This window comes from Penicillium digitatum, chromosome 1, assembly GCF_016767815.1.
Source record: "Penicillium digitatum chromosome 1, complete sequence".
In the NCBI taxonomy this organism is placed as follows: domain Eukaryota; kingdom Fungi; phylum Ascomycota; class Eurotiomycetes; order Eurotiales; family Aspergillaceae; genus Penicillium; species Penicillium digitatum.
The window spans coordinates 3,538,371-3,558,797 of NC_089384.1; the positions used below are offsets into that span (position 1 = coordinate 3,538,371).

General features: G+C 49.9%; 4 protein-coding genes across 4 annotated transcripts; 2 read left to right on the forward strand and 2 right to left on the reverse strand.

Moving 5' to 3' along the window:
* Positions 1-220: 220 nt before the first annotated feature.
* Positions 221-2,635, reverse strand: Pdw03_3545 (Transmembrane protein; the record flags this gene model as incomplete). Its single annotated transcript, XM_066100522.1, has 9 exons — positions 221-227; positions 282-349; positions 492-606; positions 684-1,039; positions 1,095-2,117; positions 2,175-2,262; positions 2,327-2,380; positions 2,433-2,450; positions 2,535-2,635. 9 exons carry the CDS (start codon positions 2,633-2,635, stop codon positions 221-223), a joined length of 1,830 nt encoding a protein of 609 aa, XP_065955922.1.
* Positions 2,636-2,774: 139 nt separating this feature from the next.
* Positions 2,775-12,713, forward strand: Pdw03_3546 (Fermentation associated protein (Csf1), putative; the record flags this gene model as incomplete). The annotated part of the gene is made up of 5 exons (XM_066100523.1): positions 2,775-2,793; positions 2,876-2,897; positions 3,028-3,036; positions 3,084-3,119; positions 3,170-12,713. The coding sequence occupies 5 exons, from the start codon at positions 2,775-2,777 to the stop codon at positions 12,711-12,713; spliced, it is 9,630 nt and encodes a 3,209-aa protein (XP_065955923.1).
* Positions 12,714-13,077: 364 nt separating this feature from the next.
* Positions 13,078-15,179, reverse strand: Pdw03_3547 (Aromatic aminotransferase Aro8, putative; the record flags this gene model as incomplete). Its single annotated transcript, XM_066100524.1, has 8 exons — positions 13,078-13,335; positions 13,421-14,245; positions 14,299-14,375; positions 14,433-14,600; positions 14,662-14,704; positions 14,761-14,792; positions 14,871-14,907; positions 15,009-15,179. The coding sequence occupies 8 exons, from the start codon at positions 15,177-15,179 to the stop codon at positions 13,078-13,080; spliced, it is 1,611 nt and encodes a 536-aa protein (XP_065955924.1).
* A 2,971-nt stretch (positions 15,180-18,150) lies between these two features.
* Positions 18,151-20,232, forward strand: Pdw03_3548 (Phospholipase D/Transphosphatidylase; the record flags this gene model as incomplete). Its single annotated transcript, XM_014676582.1, has 2 exons — positions 18,151-18,913; positions 18,995-20,232. 2 exons carry the CDS (start codon positions 18,151-18,153, stop codon positions 20,230-20,232), a joined length of 2,001 nt encoding a protein of 666 aa, XP_014532068.1.
* Positions 20,233-20,427: the final 195 nt, after the last annotated feature.

Here is a 20,427-nt window from a genome sequence, read left to right on the forward strand (position 1 = left end):
GGGAACATCCATCCTATATGCCCAAACATGAGCGCTTTACCCAACTCGGCCAGAAACATACCATCGTGGCACTAATAACCGGGGGCTACGCCCAGTAATGAAACACATCCTGGCGCCAGCGCACTTGGCACTATTGATCGTCGGGTAACGGAGCTGGCTGAAGCACTACCATTCGTTGACACCCGGTGGAGTTATCACATCTGTGCTTATTCCTTTTGAGCTATACCCTGTCACAAGCCTATCAACGACCTTTCTGGTGTGATGAGAAGTTGGGCGCTTACGGAGATAGATAGGATGATTCTATTTCCTTGGAATGTCCTGGAGTTTCATCACGTTTCGCATTTTTCTCCTGCGTTTTTGAGGGTATAATAGAACGCAGATGCAAAAAAATCGGACCGAGAATGAGTGAATGAATAAATAAGGTAGGTGATCATAATCCAGGATGCATCAAAAGGCAAAATACACCTCAGAACGCGCTATTTACCCCATACATTGTCCTGCTCTAAGCCCTCGTAGGTCCATTTGGGCCGATCTTCGTGATGATCAGACTCTGGCTGTGTCGAGTTGGCTTCCGCCTCTTCCTCGATTGGCTCTCCGGAGGGTCTTCTGGAAATTGGAACCAGGTTAGAAATTCTGCTCCAAGATCTCTAGGACTATTGTCAGCCACTGATTTGGAAACTTACGAGAATCGTCGAGGTTCAGGCTCTACTTGAGCAGAGCCATACTCTCTCTGCATTTGAGCTCGATCTTCTTCCTCCGCCTCTGTATTCTCCACAACAAGGTCAACCAGCTGGCTGCGCTGCGTGCCGCTAGAACTAGTGGAGCTGACGTTGCGCCGCAAGGGACCGGGAGTCGCCGAGCCTGGGACAAGTTTATCGGAGTTTTTCTTGTGGCCCGTCCTACTCTCACCATCTGATGCGCGAGTTTTCCGATGCCCACGGGCCTTTTTGACATATGCGCCTCGGTTCGAATCTTGATTTCTCCGCGACGGTGGCAGCCGTTGGTCCCTTGGTACCTCGTTGGCGGTAATAACCGGGTACTATGCGCAATCAACATCGAAATCACAACGAACACCCTGCATAAGCATGACTTACATTCCAGTCTCCGAATTCCAGTGAACGAGCGGCGATGAATAGTTGCTCATCCTCGTTGTCAATTACGGTTTCATCGATATCACTGAAAGATCGGAATCTCTCTCTGGAGCTTTGACTGGCCCGTTCAGTTCTGGGGCCGCGCTCATTGCGTTCGCCGCGCAGTAGAGGCGTGCGAACATTGGCTTCGCCCGGTTTAGGAATCCAATACTTTGCCTTACCTCCACGCTCATACCTCATGCCGGCCATTACTCGCTTGACCCGTGACCCCGACTCCTCATGCGGGATAATATTATCACCTGAATCAAAGACCCGGTATCCGTAATTCTTACCGCGGATGGTGAACTTGGTGTCTTCAACCAAGTCCCGCGCACCAAAAGCGTCGCGCAGCGCATATTTTACGGGCATGCGTGCAGCTGAGATGGTCGGATCCGCATAGTCGTGCCATGAAAATGCATACCAGTGAGCCATAGCGAATATTGGCATCTCAAAACAAAGGAGACTGTCCTGAATGGCTGCTGCGAGGTTGTCGGGGGTATACCCAGCAACATTACCAAGCGCTCGCAGCCACTGCAGGATAGACAAGAAGAAGCCTTGCCAATATGAGGCAAAAATAATAAGTTTGACGCAGAGAAATTTGGGGATTGGGCGGAATGGCATGAGATCGTCATGCAGACACACCCAGAACATGGCAAGAGAGTAGAGACTTATCGTCACGCTGACATTATATATGATACCTGTCCAGAGATACCCAGAGCCGAGCCCAATAAAGCCCTCTTCATACGTGTCGTTTGCCTTCATTATGATGGAGGCGAGGGCCAGAATGGGCTTCAACCAAGTATACTGCAGGATGCCACGTTTGACAGCGAGAAAGGTGTGGGGGTCCGAGATGTCAACCTTGGGGAGGAAGTGATTCATAGGCCAGGCATGAGAGATGGGAGGACGGCCGTGGGCCATGATAATGACGGCCCGCTCGCCGCCGAGGAAGTTGATGAGGAGCTGGAAGAAGGTGTAGATGGTGAATGCCTACCAAAGCTATCCGTTAATATAGGCCTATTGATAGTCGACTAGGACCTCACATACCTCGTAGATGTCGCGAACAGGATCAAGAAACTGAGCCGCTTTTAGCGAGATGATGCTCGTCCATGATGATACTGCATAAATCGGGACCCTAAGCTCAATCAGCACTGCTCTTTGTCCGCGCCCCGTAGACTGATACTCAACCCAATACTGACATCAATAGTATGCGGACCACGTAGCGTTGGAGTAAGGGTTTTCGGTAGTTTTTACTATGTATATGATGAGCTGTGATTCTCGAATTGGGACTGTTTAAGCTCGTACGCTTGAAACCATATGGATCTGCGGTTCGAGACAATATGTTAGCCCGGAAGTCTACAACGATCGCCCTCATGACTTAGGATACACATAAGATGTTAGACTCACACGAAGGACAAGAGCGAGGAAACCAAAGCCGAGACACCTGTGACAATGACAACGGCACGTGCCAGGCTGGAGCCTGTTCCTCCGCCACCTGCGGTCGTCATGATTGCTGAAACTTAGAGACAAGCACGGGTTGGGGACCGATATCTGCCTGCAGAGATAGTCCAGCTCATTCCGCGGAGTCGAAAGAGGGGTAAAACATGTTGGCTAAGACCAAAATGGGGCGCAAATCGAGCTAGAGAAATGTTGGCTCGGAAAGGAGGTGTGTGTGCTGGCCGATGACGATCTTCTCGTGACACCGCTCTCGGGCTTCCTAAACAACGTCCTCACCTTGCGACTTCCAGGATACTTGACCCAGCTAGTTTGGTGTCGATGAATGTGAGGTCAATTTTGACTCGTCAATCGCGTTCTATCGCGCCGACGCTGTCCATGTTGGCGGGTGGAGAGAGATGGGTAGTACAAGCTTGACTTCGGCCTTCCTAACGCCGGATCCAAGCTTCAATTGGTATGGAATAGTAGCTTGGACCATGACTGTTATACTGATTGATTTAGGTTCTTCCTCTTGGAGTTGATTGTCTCCTGCATTCTGTAAGTCTACGCTGTCCAACACGGCTGGATCAAGCTAATCACCGGCACAGCGCTCTGTTCTTTTTGCTCTACTTCAATCGACTCTTCGCGAACCTCATCTCTTACGCCATTCGAGCATACACATGGCACTACTACCGCGCATATGTTGATATCAACGCACTTCAAGTCTCCCTACTTGGTGGGAGAGTCTTCTTCAAGGGTATTCGGTACCACGGCGTGAACGAGACGATTTTTATTCATGGAGGATTCATAACATGGCGCTATTGGACGCGTACAGTCGAGCGAAACGACTTGAATGGAATCCGACGCAAGGCAGGCCTTTCTCATCCTACCTCAACGGAAGGACATGCGCGATCCCCGATTGATGGAAGAGACAACAATCTGGGGGAGCAAGGTGGCATGGCGAAGACGACTGAATTGCCGTGCCGGATTACTATCAATACTTATGGCCTTGAATGGTTCATCTACAACCGGACTCCCGCCTATGACAGTATCCTTGCTGGCTTTGGATACTCCACCAAAAATGTAGATCCAGACGAGGAGAATTCAAAACCCCCAGGGTCTCGCAGGACGGCAGAAGATGACAACGCAAGCAATGTTTTTGATTTTGAAGATACGTCTGGCCATCGGCCAAGCATGAAACCCATGTCAGAGCGCAGCATGAATGAGGGAGGTGGGGATGCGTCGCAGAGCACTACAATTCGTGAATCAGAACTATCAGACCCTGTGTCCAACATGTTACAACTCCTGCCTATGAAGCTGGATTGCCGGAAAGGCGCCATTGTCATGGGAAATGAGCATACCCGATCCGTGTTGACAACAACATTCGACACTGGAACGGGGACCATCGATGCTTCCAATTCAGGCCCTCTTGATTTGTATCGTCAAGTTTTTTCATTTCAACTTAATAATCCAGTGATTCAGATGCGACCAAACCCAGACTTCAAGCAGAACCAGTCGGTGACCGCCAAAGACCTAGGTGCGGTGCAAGAGAACGAGTCTGGATCGAAAAAAAAACCGCAAAATATCTTCGATTACCAATTCCAGAGGCGCAGAGTATGGCACAGCATTCAAGACTTGGTCCCATACTTCCAGACATCTGTTGAATCGTTCCACATCGATGGCAGACACACCAGTAGTATGCCGAGAAGTCAGGCAGAGTTTCCTGAAGTCCGCTGGGCCGGCCTCTCTCGCTATCTGGACGAGGGTATCGAGGATGAGCATGAAAAATGGAACGCTGTTGAATACGGCAGGTTTTCTACTATCGTTGAGAGTCCCAGCTTGAATATAGCCTACTTCTGGGACATCCCTGGACGAGTTATTATTCAACCAACGGCGACTGTTCAGTCTCAAACAACGAATAGCAACATCAACCATGCTCCTTCTCCGGAATGGGGAATTGACATTAAAATTGATGGGGGTACGATAAATTACGGACCATGGGCCGATAGGGAGCGGGTTGGCCTGCAAAACATTTTTTTTCCAAACTTCTATCGCAGTGCTGAGCCGACAGAACAACTAGCCCCTGGTGTTCTGCGACAAAGCACGGCATTTAGGTTGCGTGTGGAGATCAACAAGCAATTGACATTGCGCATTCCAACACGAGAGGCTTCCAAGGATTGGCAATGGAAGGGTCGTGCTGATGCTGTTGGGGGTGCATCGAGAGCCAAAAAGCCAAATGACCAGAAGAATGCTCGAGTCAAAGAAGGTGAAAAAGGCTTTCTTGGCCCTGAAATTCGCCCTTTTGGGTGGCTTTCCCTCTGTGTTGCCGCCGACTCTACCATCAACTACACCATGGATATGGTGGGATCGAGCGCAGGGTTTCGCAATGAGCTCTCTATCGACCTGCGAGATTCAAGATTATCATCCAGCATCAATCATGGCTTGCTCTGGCAATGTCCTCGGCATCGGATCACTTGCGATCTGTCCAATCCACTCTCCTGGAATAGTCTTCGCTCCTGGAAATTTGCTGCCGAAAGTCAGGACCTACAGCTATTTCTCCTTCGTGATCACATATTCCTTCTCTCAGATCTTGTAAGTGACTGGGCTTCTGGGCCGCCCTCAAACTACTACACATTTGTGCCTTTTATTTACAACATCGATCTCAATTTCTCCGACCTCCAACTTTACATGAATGTCAACGACCGAAACATCATCAGCAATCCTTCGGATCTGGAGGACAACCGATTCATTGTCATCAAAGGCAAGCGTTTGACTTCGAATGTTATGTTACCATTGAACAAATACCAATCTGAACAAAATGCCATCGAGTTCAGGGTCAACCTTGAAGAAGGCGGCGTGGACTACACAACCCCTCTATGGGATACCCTGCATGAATTTTTGCCTCAAAAATCCATGGCCACTCTCGGGAATTTGTTCATAGATGGCTCCTATAACTATTACCAGTCATTATCCCCGGAACTGACTGACACACTGATGCTCAACATCGTGGGAACTTCAACTCGCCTATACCTTTTTGGATTTCTGATCAAGAGTTTCATGACAATCAGAGAAAACTATTTTGGTGAGGAATTGCACTTTAAGACACTTGAAGAATACCAAGAGCTGGTCTATGTCGACGAGCCACTGTCAAATCCCACCGGCATCAACCAAAAACGAAAGTCAAATGATATGGATGTGCTTGTGCGTGTTACGTTTGAAGGCCCCCGTGCTTTGCTTCCTGTGAATATCTATGATCACTCAAAGTGCATGGGACTTAGCGCAGCCTCACTCGAAGCGGACTTGCGCTTCACCAACTACTATATGGATTTACAATTTTCCATAACCCCGCTGAAAATTGATTTGGAGACCACCCAGCCGGATGACCCTTCCACTATCTCTAGCCCTCAGCTGTTCATCGATGGAATCTCGATCTACGGCCATCGTCTGTTTGGGTTGCCTCCGCTTGAACCAACCTACGTTTGTAATTGGGATTTTGAGGTCGGTAGAATTGTCGGAGAATGCTCCACCGAGTTCTTGGCCTGCTTAGCTTCATCTTTGAAGTCTTTTGATTTCTCATTTGACAACGAGGAAAATGCGTTGCCAATGCTGTTCGCGGAGCCTCTATTTGACGTGACTTTCTTGAGAGCCAAGATTGACTCAATTCATGTTTCCGTGCTACTAGATCATACAGCTTTGATTTTGAGCACACGGCCCTTGAGCGTGAACTTTAACGATTGGGCAAACACCAAGTTTTCGAAACGCATGAGCCTTCTCGTTCCAGATATCTCGATCGCTGCTGTTGATCGCCAATCTGTCTCTCAACACAATCCATCAGCAGGAGAAACGATCTCCCCCATAGGTCTTTTCCAACTCACACTTGCACTGAAGATGGCTTTGCGTAAATCTGACATTGCCGAAAGTCGACGACTTCAGCAAGAGCATGTTAAAATTCATGATCAGCGGACTCACAGGGCACAGTGGTTGCTTTTAGACTGGGAGGAGACTGGCCCGGCTTCAACGCTTGCTCCTGAAGACGACTTATTCCCCCCAACCATGGCCATACCTTCAATGCCTGAGCCTGTTGATGGGAGGAGTAACTATGTTCATGCAATACCTTGTCATGGTGCTTCACGACCCCATCCCACTGGAAGCTCCAGGAGCTTTCTTGTCCAGTCAGAAGAATCAAGTATGAAAAGTGTCCGGATACACACTGCCAACAGCCCCAGAGCAGCCTCGGATCATGTGTCTAAATTACGGCAGTTTATGCCTACCCGAGGATCGAGCGCGTGTGTCTCAAGAACCGACCGTTCAAGAGATGGACTAAACTCCGGGCCTCGTATAGGGGTATCCTCGTCTTCCGCGACTAGAGACGCAAACCCGTGGATAATGCCACATTTTTCGTACTACAAGCTTCATGTGGATACATCTGATCTTCCGTCATCATTTACAGATGAAGACGATACAAGGGGTGAGGACTCTGCAATGAATTACAAGTCCGTGTTTCTCACATTTGATGACGATCAAACGAAATACACAAATCTTGCGTGTGACGTCCCGCTTGGTATTCGAGGGTTTTGTACCCCCAAATTCCTTCAAAGTCTAGCTACCTTACTAGATGGACTGGAACCAAAGAATCCTACGCGAATTATTGACTCGCTTCAAAAGGATGTGGTGTCGAACATCGTTGGCTACGACAAAGCCATGAGCCAACCGAAAATTTCAATAGCTGTCGCTCTTCGTGTTCCCTCCATACAATTGCGACTGGTTGATCTCTCTGAGGCTCCCAACAACAAACAGATCGAGTTTCGAGACGAATACAGTATCGAGATCCGTCGTCTGCATACTGAGTTCCGAAGAAAGGTTGAACGTCAGAAAGGTGATTTGCTTGAAGGTCTCAAACAAGGTGTGACGGTTCATGCGGCGGCGGAGCACGTCTCAATTCACATCGAGGGTAGTCGAGCAGATTCTTTCCACGAAAAAGCCGTGTTCAACTCTCACATGGAAGAAATGAATTTCTGGCTCGTGACCTCGCCCAATGTTCGTTCTAATCTTCAGATGCGAACATTTAATACAATGACATCAGCAAAGTCTGTGGAGCGTCTTGCATTTCTCGTTCGTCGAGCGACAACTATGTTTGATGCTGTCGCGTCATCCTTTCAACAGCTTTCAACGTCCAGCGAGAAGCGCCTACAGTACCTCCTATACTCACTCACCCAATCAGCTACTGATATACCGGATCCAATCTTCCTTGCGCGCATATCTTACGTCCTCAGGGTTTCTACGAATCATCTGCGGCAGCATGACTCATGGAAAATCCTATCTCGCATTCGCAAAATTTACGAAGGCCTGCCTGCTCATCACAAGCGTGAGTTAGAGCAGAAATGCTTGTGTGAAAACTTTCCTCTGCCGGCGAATGCCAAAGAGGCAGTATTATCCGGATTTGACCACTGGCGAGCTTGGGACCTGGCACATGTTGTCAAAAGCTATGTCATGCGCCGTGTTTGGCCGCATGCTGCTGAACGGCAGACTTCTCAGCCTTCAATGTTCCTATCCTCCACTATCCAAACATTCCGATTTTCCATGGATCCTGGTCCGAGGGAGAGTGATTTGATCATAGGGAATTTATCCACTGTTGCGTCATTTTCTCCAGACTCGCTTGAAGTTGCAGAGGGGCTGAGCAAGAGGCTCATCACCCTGCAGTCTTATTGTGGATCATCAGCCCTGAGATTGCGCTGGGAAATTCTGGACCTTGTTGAAGGGGTGATCAAGGTAATGTCGAATATCACACTTGAATCCTCGCCGGGCCATGTCTCAAGTGACAAGGCTCAAGAGAAGACACCGACCGAGCTGCAATTTATGTTTGGTACTGATTTCGGTTCCATCACTCTCGACGGTATCAATGTCAAGCTTGCTTTGATAGCGAAAGCTCTCCGGGGATCGATCGTTCACAGGTCGCTTGGTGCTAAAAAGTCAGAAGACGAAGTCTTCACGGCATTATTTTGTGCTGAAGGATGTTCATCTGAGCTCCAAAGTCAATCTGCGACTCTGATGTTGTCAAGAATCGCTGATCCATATATGTACCTTTCACTTGCATCAGATGAAGATGGCGACGAGTGCAGACACCGTTGGAAGCTCGCTGCTTCCTGCAGGAAGCTTCGTTATGACATGAAAGAAGATCCTGTCAGCTTAGCACACACAGCAGATAGACTCATCGCGGATGAAGTCAGATACATCCGACAACTTGTGGATGTTGTTAAAGTGCCAAAGCTGGAATCAGATCAGTGCTTCTCGCCGAACAAACCCACCCGTTACACCTTCCATGTGGCAATGTTCTTAGAAGACTATCGGTTGACGTTTAGCCTTTTGCCATCTTTGAACTACCTTGTGTCAGGGGAGGTCGCTCGCATGTCAGTGATGCCCGTAGAGGCATTCAAGATAGAGGTTGACTTTGACGTTAAGAAGAACTCGCACATGTTCGTATCTGGCGAAGGCGACAAATTCAATATTTTGTCAACGCTGGAAATACCTCCCGTAAACGGGCGAATCCTTGCAAACCTCTTGCCAGGGCGCAAGGAAGTGGAGGTTGATGTTACGATTGAACTCATTCGCCTCGAAACCAGTGCTGTGCGCAGTCTCCTGGCAGTTTTGAAAGGACCTGATGTTTCCCATTTGATTTGTGATATCAAGCAAAATTTAGATGTCCTTCAGTCACACTTGAAAGACGTGCAGTCGATACAGAGATTATCCCCATCTCCCAAATCAACATCTGGTGGACAAGAGATCCTCTACAAATGCCGTTTCACAATGGCTGGATGCGAGATTCATGCCATTGCACCTGGCCTTAATAGCAAAGATTACTCTGCGGAGATGATCTTTAGCCTCGGGATGATGCGTATGCGACTTCAAAATGGACTCGATCGGGGATACGCCATGCAGCATCCCGAATTCAGTATCGATGCCCCTCAAATTATATTTGAGCTCCGAAGACAAGAGAAAGTCAACAGTCAATCATATGGCGGTTTCTCTGCTGGAGTGAAGCTTCAAGGAACCTCTGTGGTCCGTGAAAATGGTGAGATCACCAGAGCCTACCATTTCACCAGCAACAGGTTCGATATCGAACTGTTCGCCGAGACAGCAGCCCTGGTGGTTGACATTGCCGTCTATACACAAGAGCGTATCAAGACTCTAGACCTTTCCCATGAAGTCAAACGTCTTAGAAAATTGAGACATGGTGGCCACATCGACACAAAAGACGGAGCCACCGATGTCCCCGAAATCCACGTCAATGACAATTCCACCCCGGAAACATTTCTCAACGCTCTTTACTCCTTACAATTCCGGACTATTCAAATTGCTTGGAACATGGCCACGATGCACAACAAATCTGGTCGACAGCCCGAGGACTTGGTCTTTTTAATCCAGCAAGTTGAACTATCCAACAAGAAAAAGAACGCAGCAAAACTCCGAATCGAAAACATGCAGCTTCAGATGGTACCACTCGGGGCGGACAGAGGAAAGCGCTCGCTCAATTCAGCTCTTATGCCAGAGCTGGTCTTCAACGTGGCGTATTCCTCCAAAGGGAAGGAAGTATGGCTTGCTCTACAAGCAGCTGGCAAATCTCTCGACATACGCGCCACATCGGAATTTATCATTCCGGCTAGTATGATACAAGACTCAATTGCTACTGCAAGCGAGGCTCTTCGTGGCGGCAAGGCTGTTTGGGCAACCAGAGCACACTCTCCCGAAAATACCAATCCCAACAAAAATGGCAGCCTTTTCGGCAACAGACGACTGCGCTCTCTCCTCGTCGATGTTGACTTTGCGGGCGCTACAGTCACGCTTCAAGGAAAAATTTGCCAGGACCACCAGACATTGTTAGCGGCCACATGGAAGGGTAGCCGGCTATCAGACGCAAAATATGGTCAATATGTCCAAGGTGATGCAGCGACTACAGCAACTCTCCGGGCACCGGGAGTGGCACTCAAAGTCCAATTCGAGGACAACGGTACCGATGATCCCGCATTGAATGCGGAGTTGAAGGTCGACCCTTCGACGAATACATTGTACCCAACCCTTGTTCCCCTTGTTAAGCAAATGACCGCCACGGTCAAGGAGATCATGGGCAACCAGCAGAGCCAGTCACGAAGGTTATCTGCAGCAGCGAAGTTGCAGTCCCAGAAACCAATGCAGGAGAAGCCTTTTAATGCTGCCGACCCAACCAGCATTCTTGGTCGATGCAAGGTAAATCTGGGACTGCTGTTTTGGAAACAGGAGTTTAGCTTAAGCTGCCAGCCAATTGCAAGAGTCGCGGCTACTGCAAAATTTGAGAGTGTCTACGTGACTGTCAACACGGTCCTATCGTCAGAGCAGGGCCGGTTCCTTGCCCTCTCTTTGGCTTTCAACAGCCTAGAAGCATCTGTAAAGCATGTATACTCGAATGAATCAACTGCAAGCTTCGAGGTCAAGTCCATGGTGCTGTCCTTGATGAACAGCAAGCACCTTGGCCGAATGAACGGAATGTCGGCTATTTTGCGCGTCAGTCCAATGAAGGTCGCAGTTAATGCCAAGCAAGTTCAAGACTTTTTGCTATTTAAGGAGATCTGGCTTCCATCTGACAATGAAACCAACTCGGGTGAGACTGTCCAGCCAGAGCCGTCCGAAACGCAAACCTACATCGTGCAGCGATACCAACAGGTTGCGTCGGCGTCCGCTTTCCCGTCGAACACCACGATCGCGATTGAGGAGGTTGAAATTCAACTTGATTTGGGATCGACCCTAGGCAAAGCACAATTTGCCATCATTGATCTGTGGGTGTCTACCAGCAAGACTTCCGACAATGAACAGAAGATGTGTATCAGTTTCGGCTCGGTTGCGATCGAGGGTAAGGGTCGTATGAGTGGAATTGTCGAACTTGGAAAGCTGAAAATCCATACCTCCATCGAATGGCCTGAGATTTCCGATGAGACAGGACACACACCGTTGATTCAAGCCACGATTGCCTTCCATCACCTTCAAGCCAAGGTGTCATTCGACTACCAGCCGTTCTTGGTTGCACAGATCTCCATGCTAAACTTCTTGATGTACAATGTTCGAAACACATCCGGCGCTCAGAGCCAGCGACTTTTCAGCATCCTAGAAGGCGAAAAACTCCAGCTATTCTGTACATCTCTAACAGCATCACAAACATTGGCGCTATTCCAGGCGTGGCAGCGCTTGATCCAAGACGTCCAAATAGCCTACAAAGCATCATTGCGTGAGGTAGAAAGATACCTCCGTCGGAAATCTTCTGTCCTCGCCGAGCCCCTCGATGTCAGCGCCAAGGATCTCGCAAAGGAGGACGACCACCGGCCCGAAAAAGCACCCATCTCTCTACACACCGGAGTCGTCGTGAAGATCCGCCACGTCAACCTGGGAGCATTCCCCAGCTCATTCTTCGACAACCAAATCTTCAAGGTAGAAGCCCACGACGCCGAAGCCTGCTTCGGCGTTTCTCTCGAATCCAACAAAATCCACAGCGCCCTAGGCCTAACACTGGGCCAGCTTCGCGTAGCACTATCAGGCATAACACGACCCACATCCGCGCAACTTGACGAGCTCTCCGTTGACGAGATCTCTGAGCTAGCCGCCGCATCCCGCGGCGGAACAATTCTCAAAGTGCCACGACTAGTCGCGAGCATGGAAACCTGGCAGGCTCCAGGAACCCACCAGATCGACTACATTTTCCGCAGCACGTTCGAGGGCAAAGTTGATGTCGGATGGAACTACTCGCGCATCAGCTTCATCCGTGATATGTGGGAGGCGCACTCGCGGGCGCTCGCGTCGAGACTTGGTAAGCCTTTGCCGCCGTCTGCGGTGCGCATTACTGGTGGACCGGGTAGTGGTGGTGAAGGGAGTGGTGCGAGCTCTGAGAAGCAGGAGAAGATTACTGCGGTTGTCAATATGCCCAAGTCTAGGTATACCTATACTGCGCTAGAGCCGCCGATTATTGAGACGCCACAACTGCGGGATATGGGAGAGGCTACGCCACCGTTGGAGTGGATTGGGTTGCAGCGTGATAAGCTGCCTAATGTGACGCACCAGATTATCATTGTTACGCTGTTGGGGATCGCCAAGGAGGTGGAGGATGCCTATGGCAAGATTCTGGGGTCGTGATCGTTTCTCCCCTTTCGAGATGTCACCTCTTGAGTGCCCTAATTCAGTTGGACACATTTCTGGTCCATCACAGTTTTTTTTTTTTGAATTTCCTGATACCACTGTTGTTTTTAGTACATTGTTATAGCATATTCTTAATTATACATGTAATTTTCCTTCAAATGAAAATAACGGTGAACCTTGGATACACGAATAAAGCAGTAGGGTTATCGACTATACGATTTGACCAAGAAGAGATGAACTAGAGAGTGCAATTTGTTCCTGAAACGCAAACATACCGAACCTTTAACAAAACCGCCAACTATGTCAATGCATCCTCTTTTTAATTAAAGAGATTCGTCAAAATCGTAGGCCAGGAACCAGTTTACAGGCCAAATTGAGAGCGCAGAGATTCTGCGAAGCGCGAGATAGCTTCATCAATCTTCTCCGACGAGGCAGCCGCGAAGGTTGCACGGAAGAACATCTTCTCCTCGGCCAGGTCATGGTCGGGCTTGAACCAGCTGCCACGAGAGAGGAGGACACCTCCGTTCACTGCGGACAGGAAGATCTCTTCTTCAATGGCGGCGTGAGTCTTGCCCGCGGCAACGCCGGGGTGCTTACGCCAGTCGATTTCCATCCAGTGCTAGTGTCAAAAAAAAAAATAAGCATCCGTCACAGAATGAGAAGTGAACGGAGGAGGCGAGGATAAGAAGAACGATAAAACTTACGAACATGCCAGCCGCGGGGGCTTCCCAGTGGGCGATTTCGCGGGGCAGGTGCTTCTCACAGGCATGAACGAGCGAGTCACGACGAGCAGTGTAAGACATACGCAGGTTGATCAGCCAATCAAAGTACCCGGCGTGGCCCCAGTGCTCATCGAGAAGTTTGAAGAGTGCGAGCTGGGAAATACCGCTAGGGTTCTGCGAGGAGACATCGAAGTTACGGGTGAAGCGCTCGATGATCTGCTCGGAGGCGACGATCCAGCCCACCCGGGAACCGGGCGAGACAACCTTGGAGAAGGACTCGAGACGAACGACACGGCCATCAGTGTCCATGCTCAGGAACGAGGGGACAAGGGACTTGAGGAACTCTTCGTGGGTGGAGGGGGGAGGCACTGGGGAGGCGTCGCCGCTGGTATAGGGCTGCATTTGCAGGAAATAGTAGGGTTCGTCCTCGACAATGATGAGATCGTGTTTCTGGGCGACCGCGTACACGGCGTGGCGGCGTTCCGCAGACTGGGTAGCACCAGTCGGGTTCTGACCTGTTGGGATGGTGTATAGCACGTAAGGCTTGCGCGCACCCCGAGCGACGACATCCCAGCTACTGAGAATTTCGTCCATTTTCTCCGGGATCAGACCTTGTCCGTCCATTGGGATGCCGACGGCCTTTACACCCAGAGGGAAGGCAGCCTCGGCGGCACTGGCGAAGGTATATTCCTCCATGAGGATGTAGTCTCCGCGCTCACAGAACAAGCGGAGAGCACTGTCCCAGGCATAGGTGCTGCCAGCGGTCAGGGTGCATCCCCAGTCGGAGTAGGGAGGGCGGTGGATGATCTGAATTAGTTAGTCTCTGCTATGACACAAGAAACCTGATGTTGTAAACTCACTTCGGTGTGCTCCGTGACAAAACGAAGCAATGGTGCAGCTCCGGTGGATTGTCCATAGTTAAGGGCAATCTCCAGGTCTGGGGATTTGGATCAGCCATGGCTATTCCTAATGCCTGTAGAGAGCGGCAACTTACCGTAAGTGCTAGTTCCTTCTTGGATATCATGCTTTCCGGCACGAAGAACTGTGCCTGACTCCCGAGTAGCCTCCGGAGAGAATCCCGGGGCAGTAGGAACCTTGATATCCAAGTGCTCGATGGGAAAGTATTCAGCCGAAGGCAGTCCACCACCGAGAGAGATAAGACCTTTAAAACACAATCAGTTCATGGATTGAGAAAAAAAAAACAGGATATTCTTGGGCATTACCTGGGGTTTTCAGGTAACGAGCGGCAGACTTCAAAGTAGACGCCTAAGGTGTGCAGATTAGCAAAAGTAGGACTTCGCATTGCGCAATTGAGTGCAAACCTTGCGAGACTTGGATTCAAGTGAAAACCGGTCTGAGATGGATTGGAAGTAAGTACAAATGGAACAATAATCAACCCGCATAGATTCGGAAAGAGGAGAGGTAGACATACGCTCAAACTGCTTAGCCTTGGGCTTCGTATAGCAGATCTAATGCGCCCACATGGTATCAGTATTCCGCAGCCTGCAATTGAATCTGGTCCTTGGCCTATATCCTCGCGATGCCTATGCACAATCTACAAACATCATACCGGGCTCTTAAACATATCACTGTTGGATGCCGCGGCCACGCCGGTGGGTACCTTGGCCGTCTTCTGTCTCAATGCAGACACACCATTGACGGTCAAGGGTTCCAGAATAGAGACTGCCGAGGTATCGGTGACGCCCACCAGATTGACACCAAGGGGTGCCGACGAACCCATCTCTGGTAGCGGTGTAGTTGCGGGATGCGAAATCGGAGGGTATGTGCGGGGAGGTATGCGGAGGGACGTGCGGAGGGATGTGTGAAGGGATGCGCGAAGGGAAGTTTAGGATGTGAGATTGTAGTATTGGCCTGATATGTCTGAAACCAAGTAGGATATTTATATGAAAAAAAAAAACCGGAATTCGCAAAGTGCTACAGAGAGCTCGGCGAAAGCGGAGCGGAACTTGGATGTCTCTCCCTCCCGAGAACTTTGTCCGAACATGACTCATTTTGCAACTGGAATCAATGGCCAGTACAACCTGTGTTTCTGATTTAGTGCATTAGTATGTCAAAGGGCGCGGAGCTCTTTTAAATGCATTCCTAAAGTCCCGAAAAATCCCCCGAGTGACTTCTCTCGGCGTTGTTAAGGCATGAGATTAACAGCAATGAAGATACAAGGTTAGAACATCAAGCGTAATAAGATCTATTTTAGGTGCAAAAAGGTTGGCAGAAAAGGCCACTGGCATACAAAGTGTGCCAGGCTATTCATTCCAGAACTCGGTTGGGGAGGGTGTAAGCTCAACGAGTCACTACCACCTCTTCCATCTCAATTCCATGTTCTCTGCTCTCCACAAATTTCCCTGGGGTCCCGTCAAGCTGCGCTTCCGGCACCGGTGCCTTTCCACTCATGGAATGCCGTGGCGCAATTGCGCCATGAGATTTTTGATATTCAAGAAGGCTCCGTTGCCGCCCTCTGGAACCACAGCCAGTCCAGAGATTTCTTGTCAGGGCTTCGAATGCTCCTCATCCCGCCATTGGTCCATGGTGATAGATTCCTTGGAGCCAAGGAATCGCTGTAGACACCGCTGAGAAGCGACATACTCGTTGATTTGCTTGAGCGCTGTGGAAGCATCGGCACGGAATGTAGCCATCGATGGAATGGAAAACAGGAATCTGCTGCTTCAAAGGGTCGACATCAAGGTGGAAAATCTTGGCTGACGCAGACGGCTTGTCCTGGGTAGGCACCCAAAGGACATCGCAGTCTACCACAAGGATAACACCGGATGTTCCCATCGCCTCGTGACCTGAATGTCTCAATCCCAACCATCCAGGATGGTCAGCTGGGAAGCCCATGTCGCTACCAGCGGTGTCCAACACACGAATTCCCTTTGAAGCGATCTGCCAATGCGACAAGCTCAGTCACAGTCTGAGATTTCCTCCCAGAAACTCCATTCGCAGCGGCAAGGCTCAGATGCGATCAACTCGACACCAGAGGTTGGTAGGGCAGCCGGTGCCACAGGACCCCAAACGGCCTGATACAGCTCGATATCCTCCTCCATGACCTCTCCCGCCCCAGCGGGTCACTAATCTAGATACGAATTGCAAAGCCTGGTTCACAATCTGCGTGACGTTCTTGCCCGACATGATCTCGCCGGTGTATCGACAGTTCTACGAGACGATTTGCTTCTGATCCGGCACATCTTGAATCCAGAGGAGATATTCCGTGCACGAACCTCACATCTCACCCTAGATCGTGTATGGTGATAGACCGGGGCACGCCCGCATGAGGCGTTGAACACTGCTGTTCCGAGTCCCTGTGTGCCGACATCAACTTGGACGATTACTGCTTATGTTTTCCCGGTCCATCGGGCGTATCCGTCGGCCCTGTGCGGAGTATAGTGCGACGATCTAAGCAACATATTGCATCGTCAGCGGGGCTCTCATTCCTACTTCCGACTCTAACCGAAGTGCTGCTGCTGACCTTGATGAGTCCCGTGATTCCATTTATAGCGTACCTCTTTGGGGTCATTCGTGGAGGGGATTGGTCTTTCTTTTCTTTCTGGCCTCTCAAGAGATGCCGTATAAACCCTTGTGGCTTGTGAGCAAAATGAACAGCTCACTATTTTAATGGGGGAGCTCCATGCATAGCGAAGCTCTATGCAACTATGAATGGTTGAATAATAGAAATGGTATTTCGGGCCTTTGGATATTGATGTCTGAAAGAGAGAAGAGAGGGGAAGCACGTTGCTAAGAAGGCTCAAGATCTAGGGCCTTGAATTGGGTTCTCGGCCACAACTCCGAGGGCGAAGGAACACCAACTGCCCTTGATGAATTCAATTTGCATGCAATTCCAGTTTGTGGCTTGGTTTGAAAAGATCATCTTCGAATCAGTCGTCGCGATCTTGTTCTAGAGGGTAAATCAACAGGCAGTAACAACCGCAGTCAAAAAGCCTCGGGCGCTGAGCCGGGAATATCACCAAATCAGGTCACGATATTGAAGACCTTTATGCAAACAGTGACAGAGGGAGGAAGGAACAGTTTTTCCCATGTACAACAAGGATTTTTCGTCGACCAAGAGGTTTGGCGCATTTGCAAGCTACGCAGCCCTTGAGGGCTGGCCCCGGGGGGTGGGTGGTTCCTGGGTTCAGCACCACCCCCTCCCGCTAGATCAGGCCAATCCACATGATCATCCCGGCTTTTGATCACTGGCACGGACTTTCAAAGTCCAGCTCGCGTATTCTCATCTGTGATACGGCATCTCCAGGGAACTCTTCCGGCTGGGCCGGGCCGCCTTGCCTATCTTTCCATGCTGACCATAAGGCTGGCCATGTGGGCCAGGCAGACGAAGCTGAGGCCATATGCACGTCCGGGTGATTATTGACTTGGCAAGAGGCTGTGCCTGCAAAGCGTCTCAACCCCTGCAGGAGCTGAAAAGAACACGAGCAATAGAGGTAGGTGCCTGGGCGACCCACACCTGGGTTAGACTGCTGAGCGTGGCGTGGCGTTGAGGGCTCATACATGAGCGGACTGGTGCAGATCAACAACACAGAAAATCCAAAGCGACCTCGAGATGAACCCTGCTAGTGCGGCCATACTATTAGAAATCTAGACAAGGGGGTCAAGGAAAATCACATAGATAGAGTTGCCCGCCGACTAGCCTTCATCCAAATCCTCTCCCAGAGCACATAAACTTCCATGGCAGATACAACATGTCTCTCTGCACCGAAATTCATGAACCACAATATAGATCCCAACAGAGAAGGGACTACAAGACCCAGCCCGTCCGTAAGCGCATCATCATCTGCTGCGATGGAACATGGCAATCCGCCGTTTCAGGCAAGAAAAACGTCCCATCTAATGTGACGCGTCTCTGTCGCGCTCTCAACAGTGTCGGAACCGACGAAGATGGGAATCAATGGCAGCAAATAGTCTGGTACGATTCCGGGATTGGTACGACGTCAGGTCCTTTGGGACAAAAGATCGAGGGTGCTATCGGCCTAGGCCTGGAAGGAAATGTCATCGAAGCGTATAATTTTTGTGTCCTGAACTACAGACCCGGCGATCAGATAATGTGTTTTGGTTTCTCGAGGGGTGCTTATACGGCCCGTGCCATTGCCGGGTTGATCTCCGATGTTGGTATTTGCAGTAAACAGGATTTGAATCGGTTTCCCGATCTCTGGGCAGTTTATAAGAAACATCCGCCCGGCGAGCGGTTCTATTGCAGTGATCTCTGGTTCGAGTGGATGGATGGGAAGGCGGATGAGAACCAGGGTGCTCGAGGCGAGACGTTCATTTTTGAACAGCGTCCGGAGGGCGATTGGGCCCAGGAGGGGTCAAGGGATGTGGAAGTTGTTGGTGTCTTTGATACAGTCGGCGCTATTGGACTACCAGAGGTGCTGGGGATAAGATTGCCATCTTGGTTGTTGTGGTGGGCAGGTAAGGATGGGTGGGAGAATGTTGGGCTTTCACCTAGTAAGTAAACCATATCCTCTCATTTCCTCCTTGCCTCGGTGTGATTTCATGGTGGGCTGAATATTGACAAACGGTCCCCAGATGTCAAACATGCATTTCAGGCTTTGGCCCTCGATGAACACCGCAACGCCTTCTCGCCTACTCTGTGGTATCTCCATAAACTTGGAAACGTCACGTCAGGGCAGATAAAAGATCAGAAGAAGATGGTTGATCAGGAAGCTCAAAAATGGGAGGACCTCTTGCAAGATGCAATCCATCTCAAGGGTAGCGGCAGGGCTAGCGATAGGGATGTCAACAACGCAGCCCGATCGTTAAACCAAACCGCCAGAGCCTTGAACCAGGAGGCCCGAAAGCTTCTCAAGTTGGAAGATGACCACAAGCACCAGCACCACCCTCGAACCTTGACACAAGTGTGGTTCCCTGGTTATCATATTCATGTTGGCGGAGGCTCAAGTGATACCCTCAAAAGTGAGGGTGACATGGAAGAAATGTCCAACATCACCTTCTCCTGGATGCTGGACCAGATCAAACCCTATCTGTCCCTCAACGAAAAGTACATCTCCGAGGAAAGAGAAGATAGGGACTACCACATTTCAACGCTTGTCGAAACTACAGTCCATAAGGAGTCCTGGAGAGGTTGGGTTCAACAAAAAGCTGCAGCAATAGCATCGGCTTTCAAACTCAAATATCCCCCCCTGCCTTCCGTTCAGTCTGTGGACAAGCGACGCAGCTATGGTTGGGGAACAGGCCCGCTGGAAGACAGCTTTACGCCATTTTACTACGCAAACGGGTCACGGAAGCGAACACCTGGACGCTACGATCCGTTGGACAAAGATGGACATCGGTTAGGAGAGACGTTCGAGTTTATTCATCCAGTGGTGGGATTTCGGGAGAAGCATGTCAAGGCTTATACGCCGATTGGCCGTGATGTCAAGTTTGCCCGTCGGAGAGCTCTTGACGAGCAGGGCCGCCCTGGTTATGTTTATGACCTGGGAGATTCACGCAAGCCCTTACCGGAGTGGCGCTTAGGAGGGCTGAACTCTTTTGAGAGGCTCGCCATCAGTGGCAAGGCTGCAAATGATTATGTCGACGAACTAGATCGATATTTGCAGACTGGGATCACGACACAATGCCGATCTATTGGGGGAATTCGAGATATTGACCATGGGATTGAAATGCCCGAAAATGGGGACTTGCGACAGGGGGACTTCACATCAGAGAGATCTCACCACCAAAGTCTTCAATTTGGGATTCAGAGTCCACAATGGAAGAGCAAAGATGTTTCATACAGCCAGGAAACTGTGACTCCCATACGATAGTTCTTTGCTTTTACCGCCTCTCCCTGGAACAATCATGTATGGGGTGAAATGCGCGTGGCAGCGCAACCAAGTGGGCCTTTCGGACATGGCTTTTTTTTTTTTTTTTGCATGGCTTTCTCTTTTTGTGCGAAGTTTGAGATTCTCTTAATTTCGACCCAACTTCCCTTCAAGGTCTTTTTTTTGAATTTAGAGAAG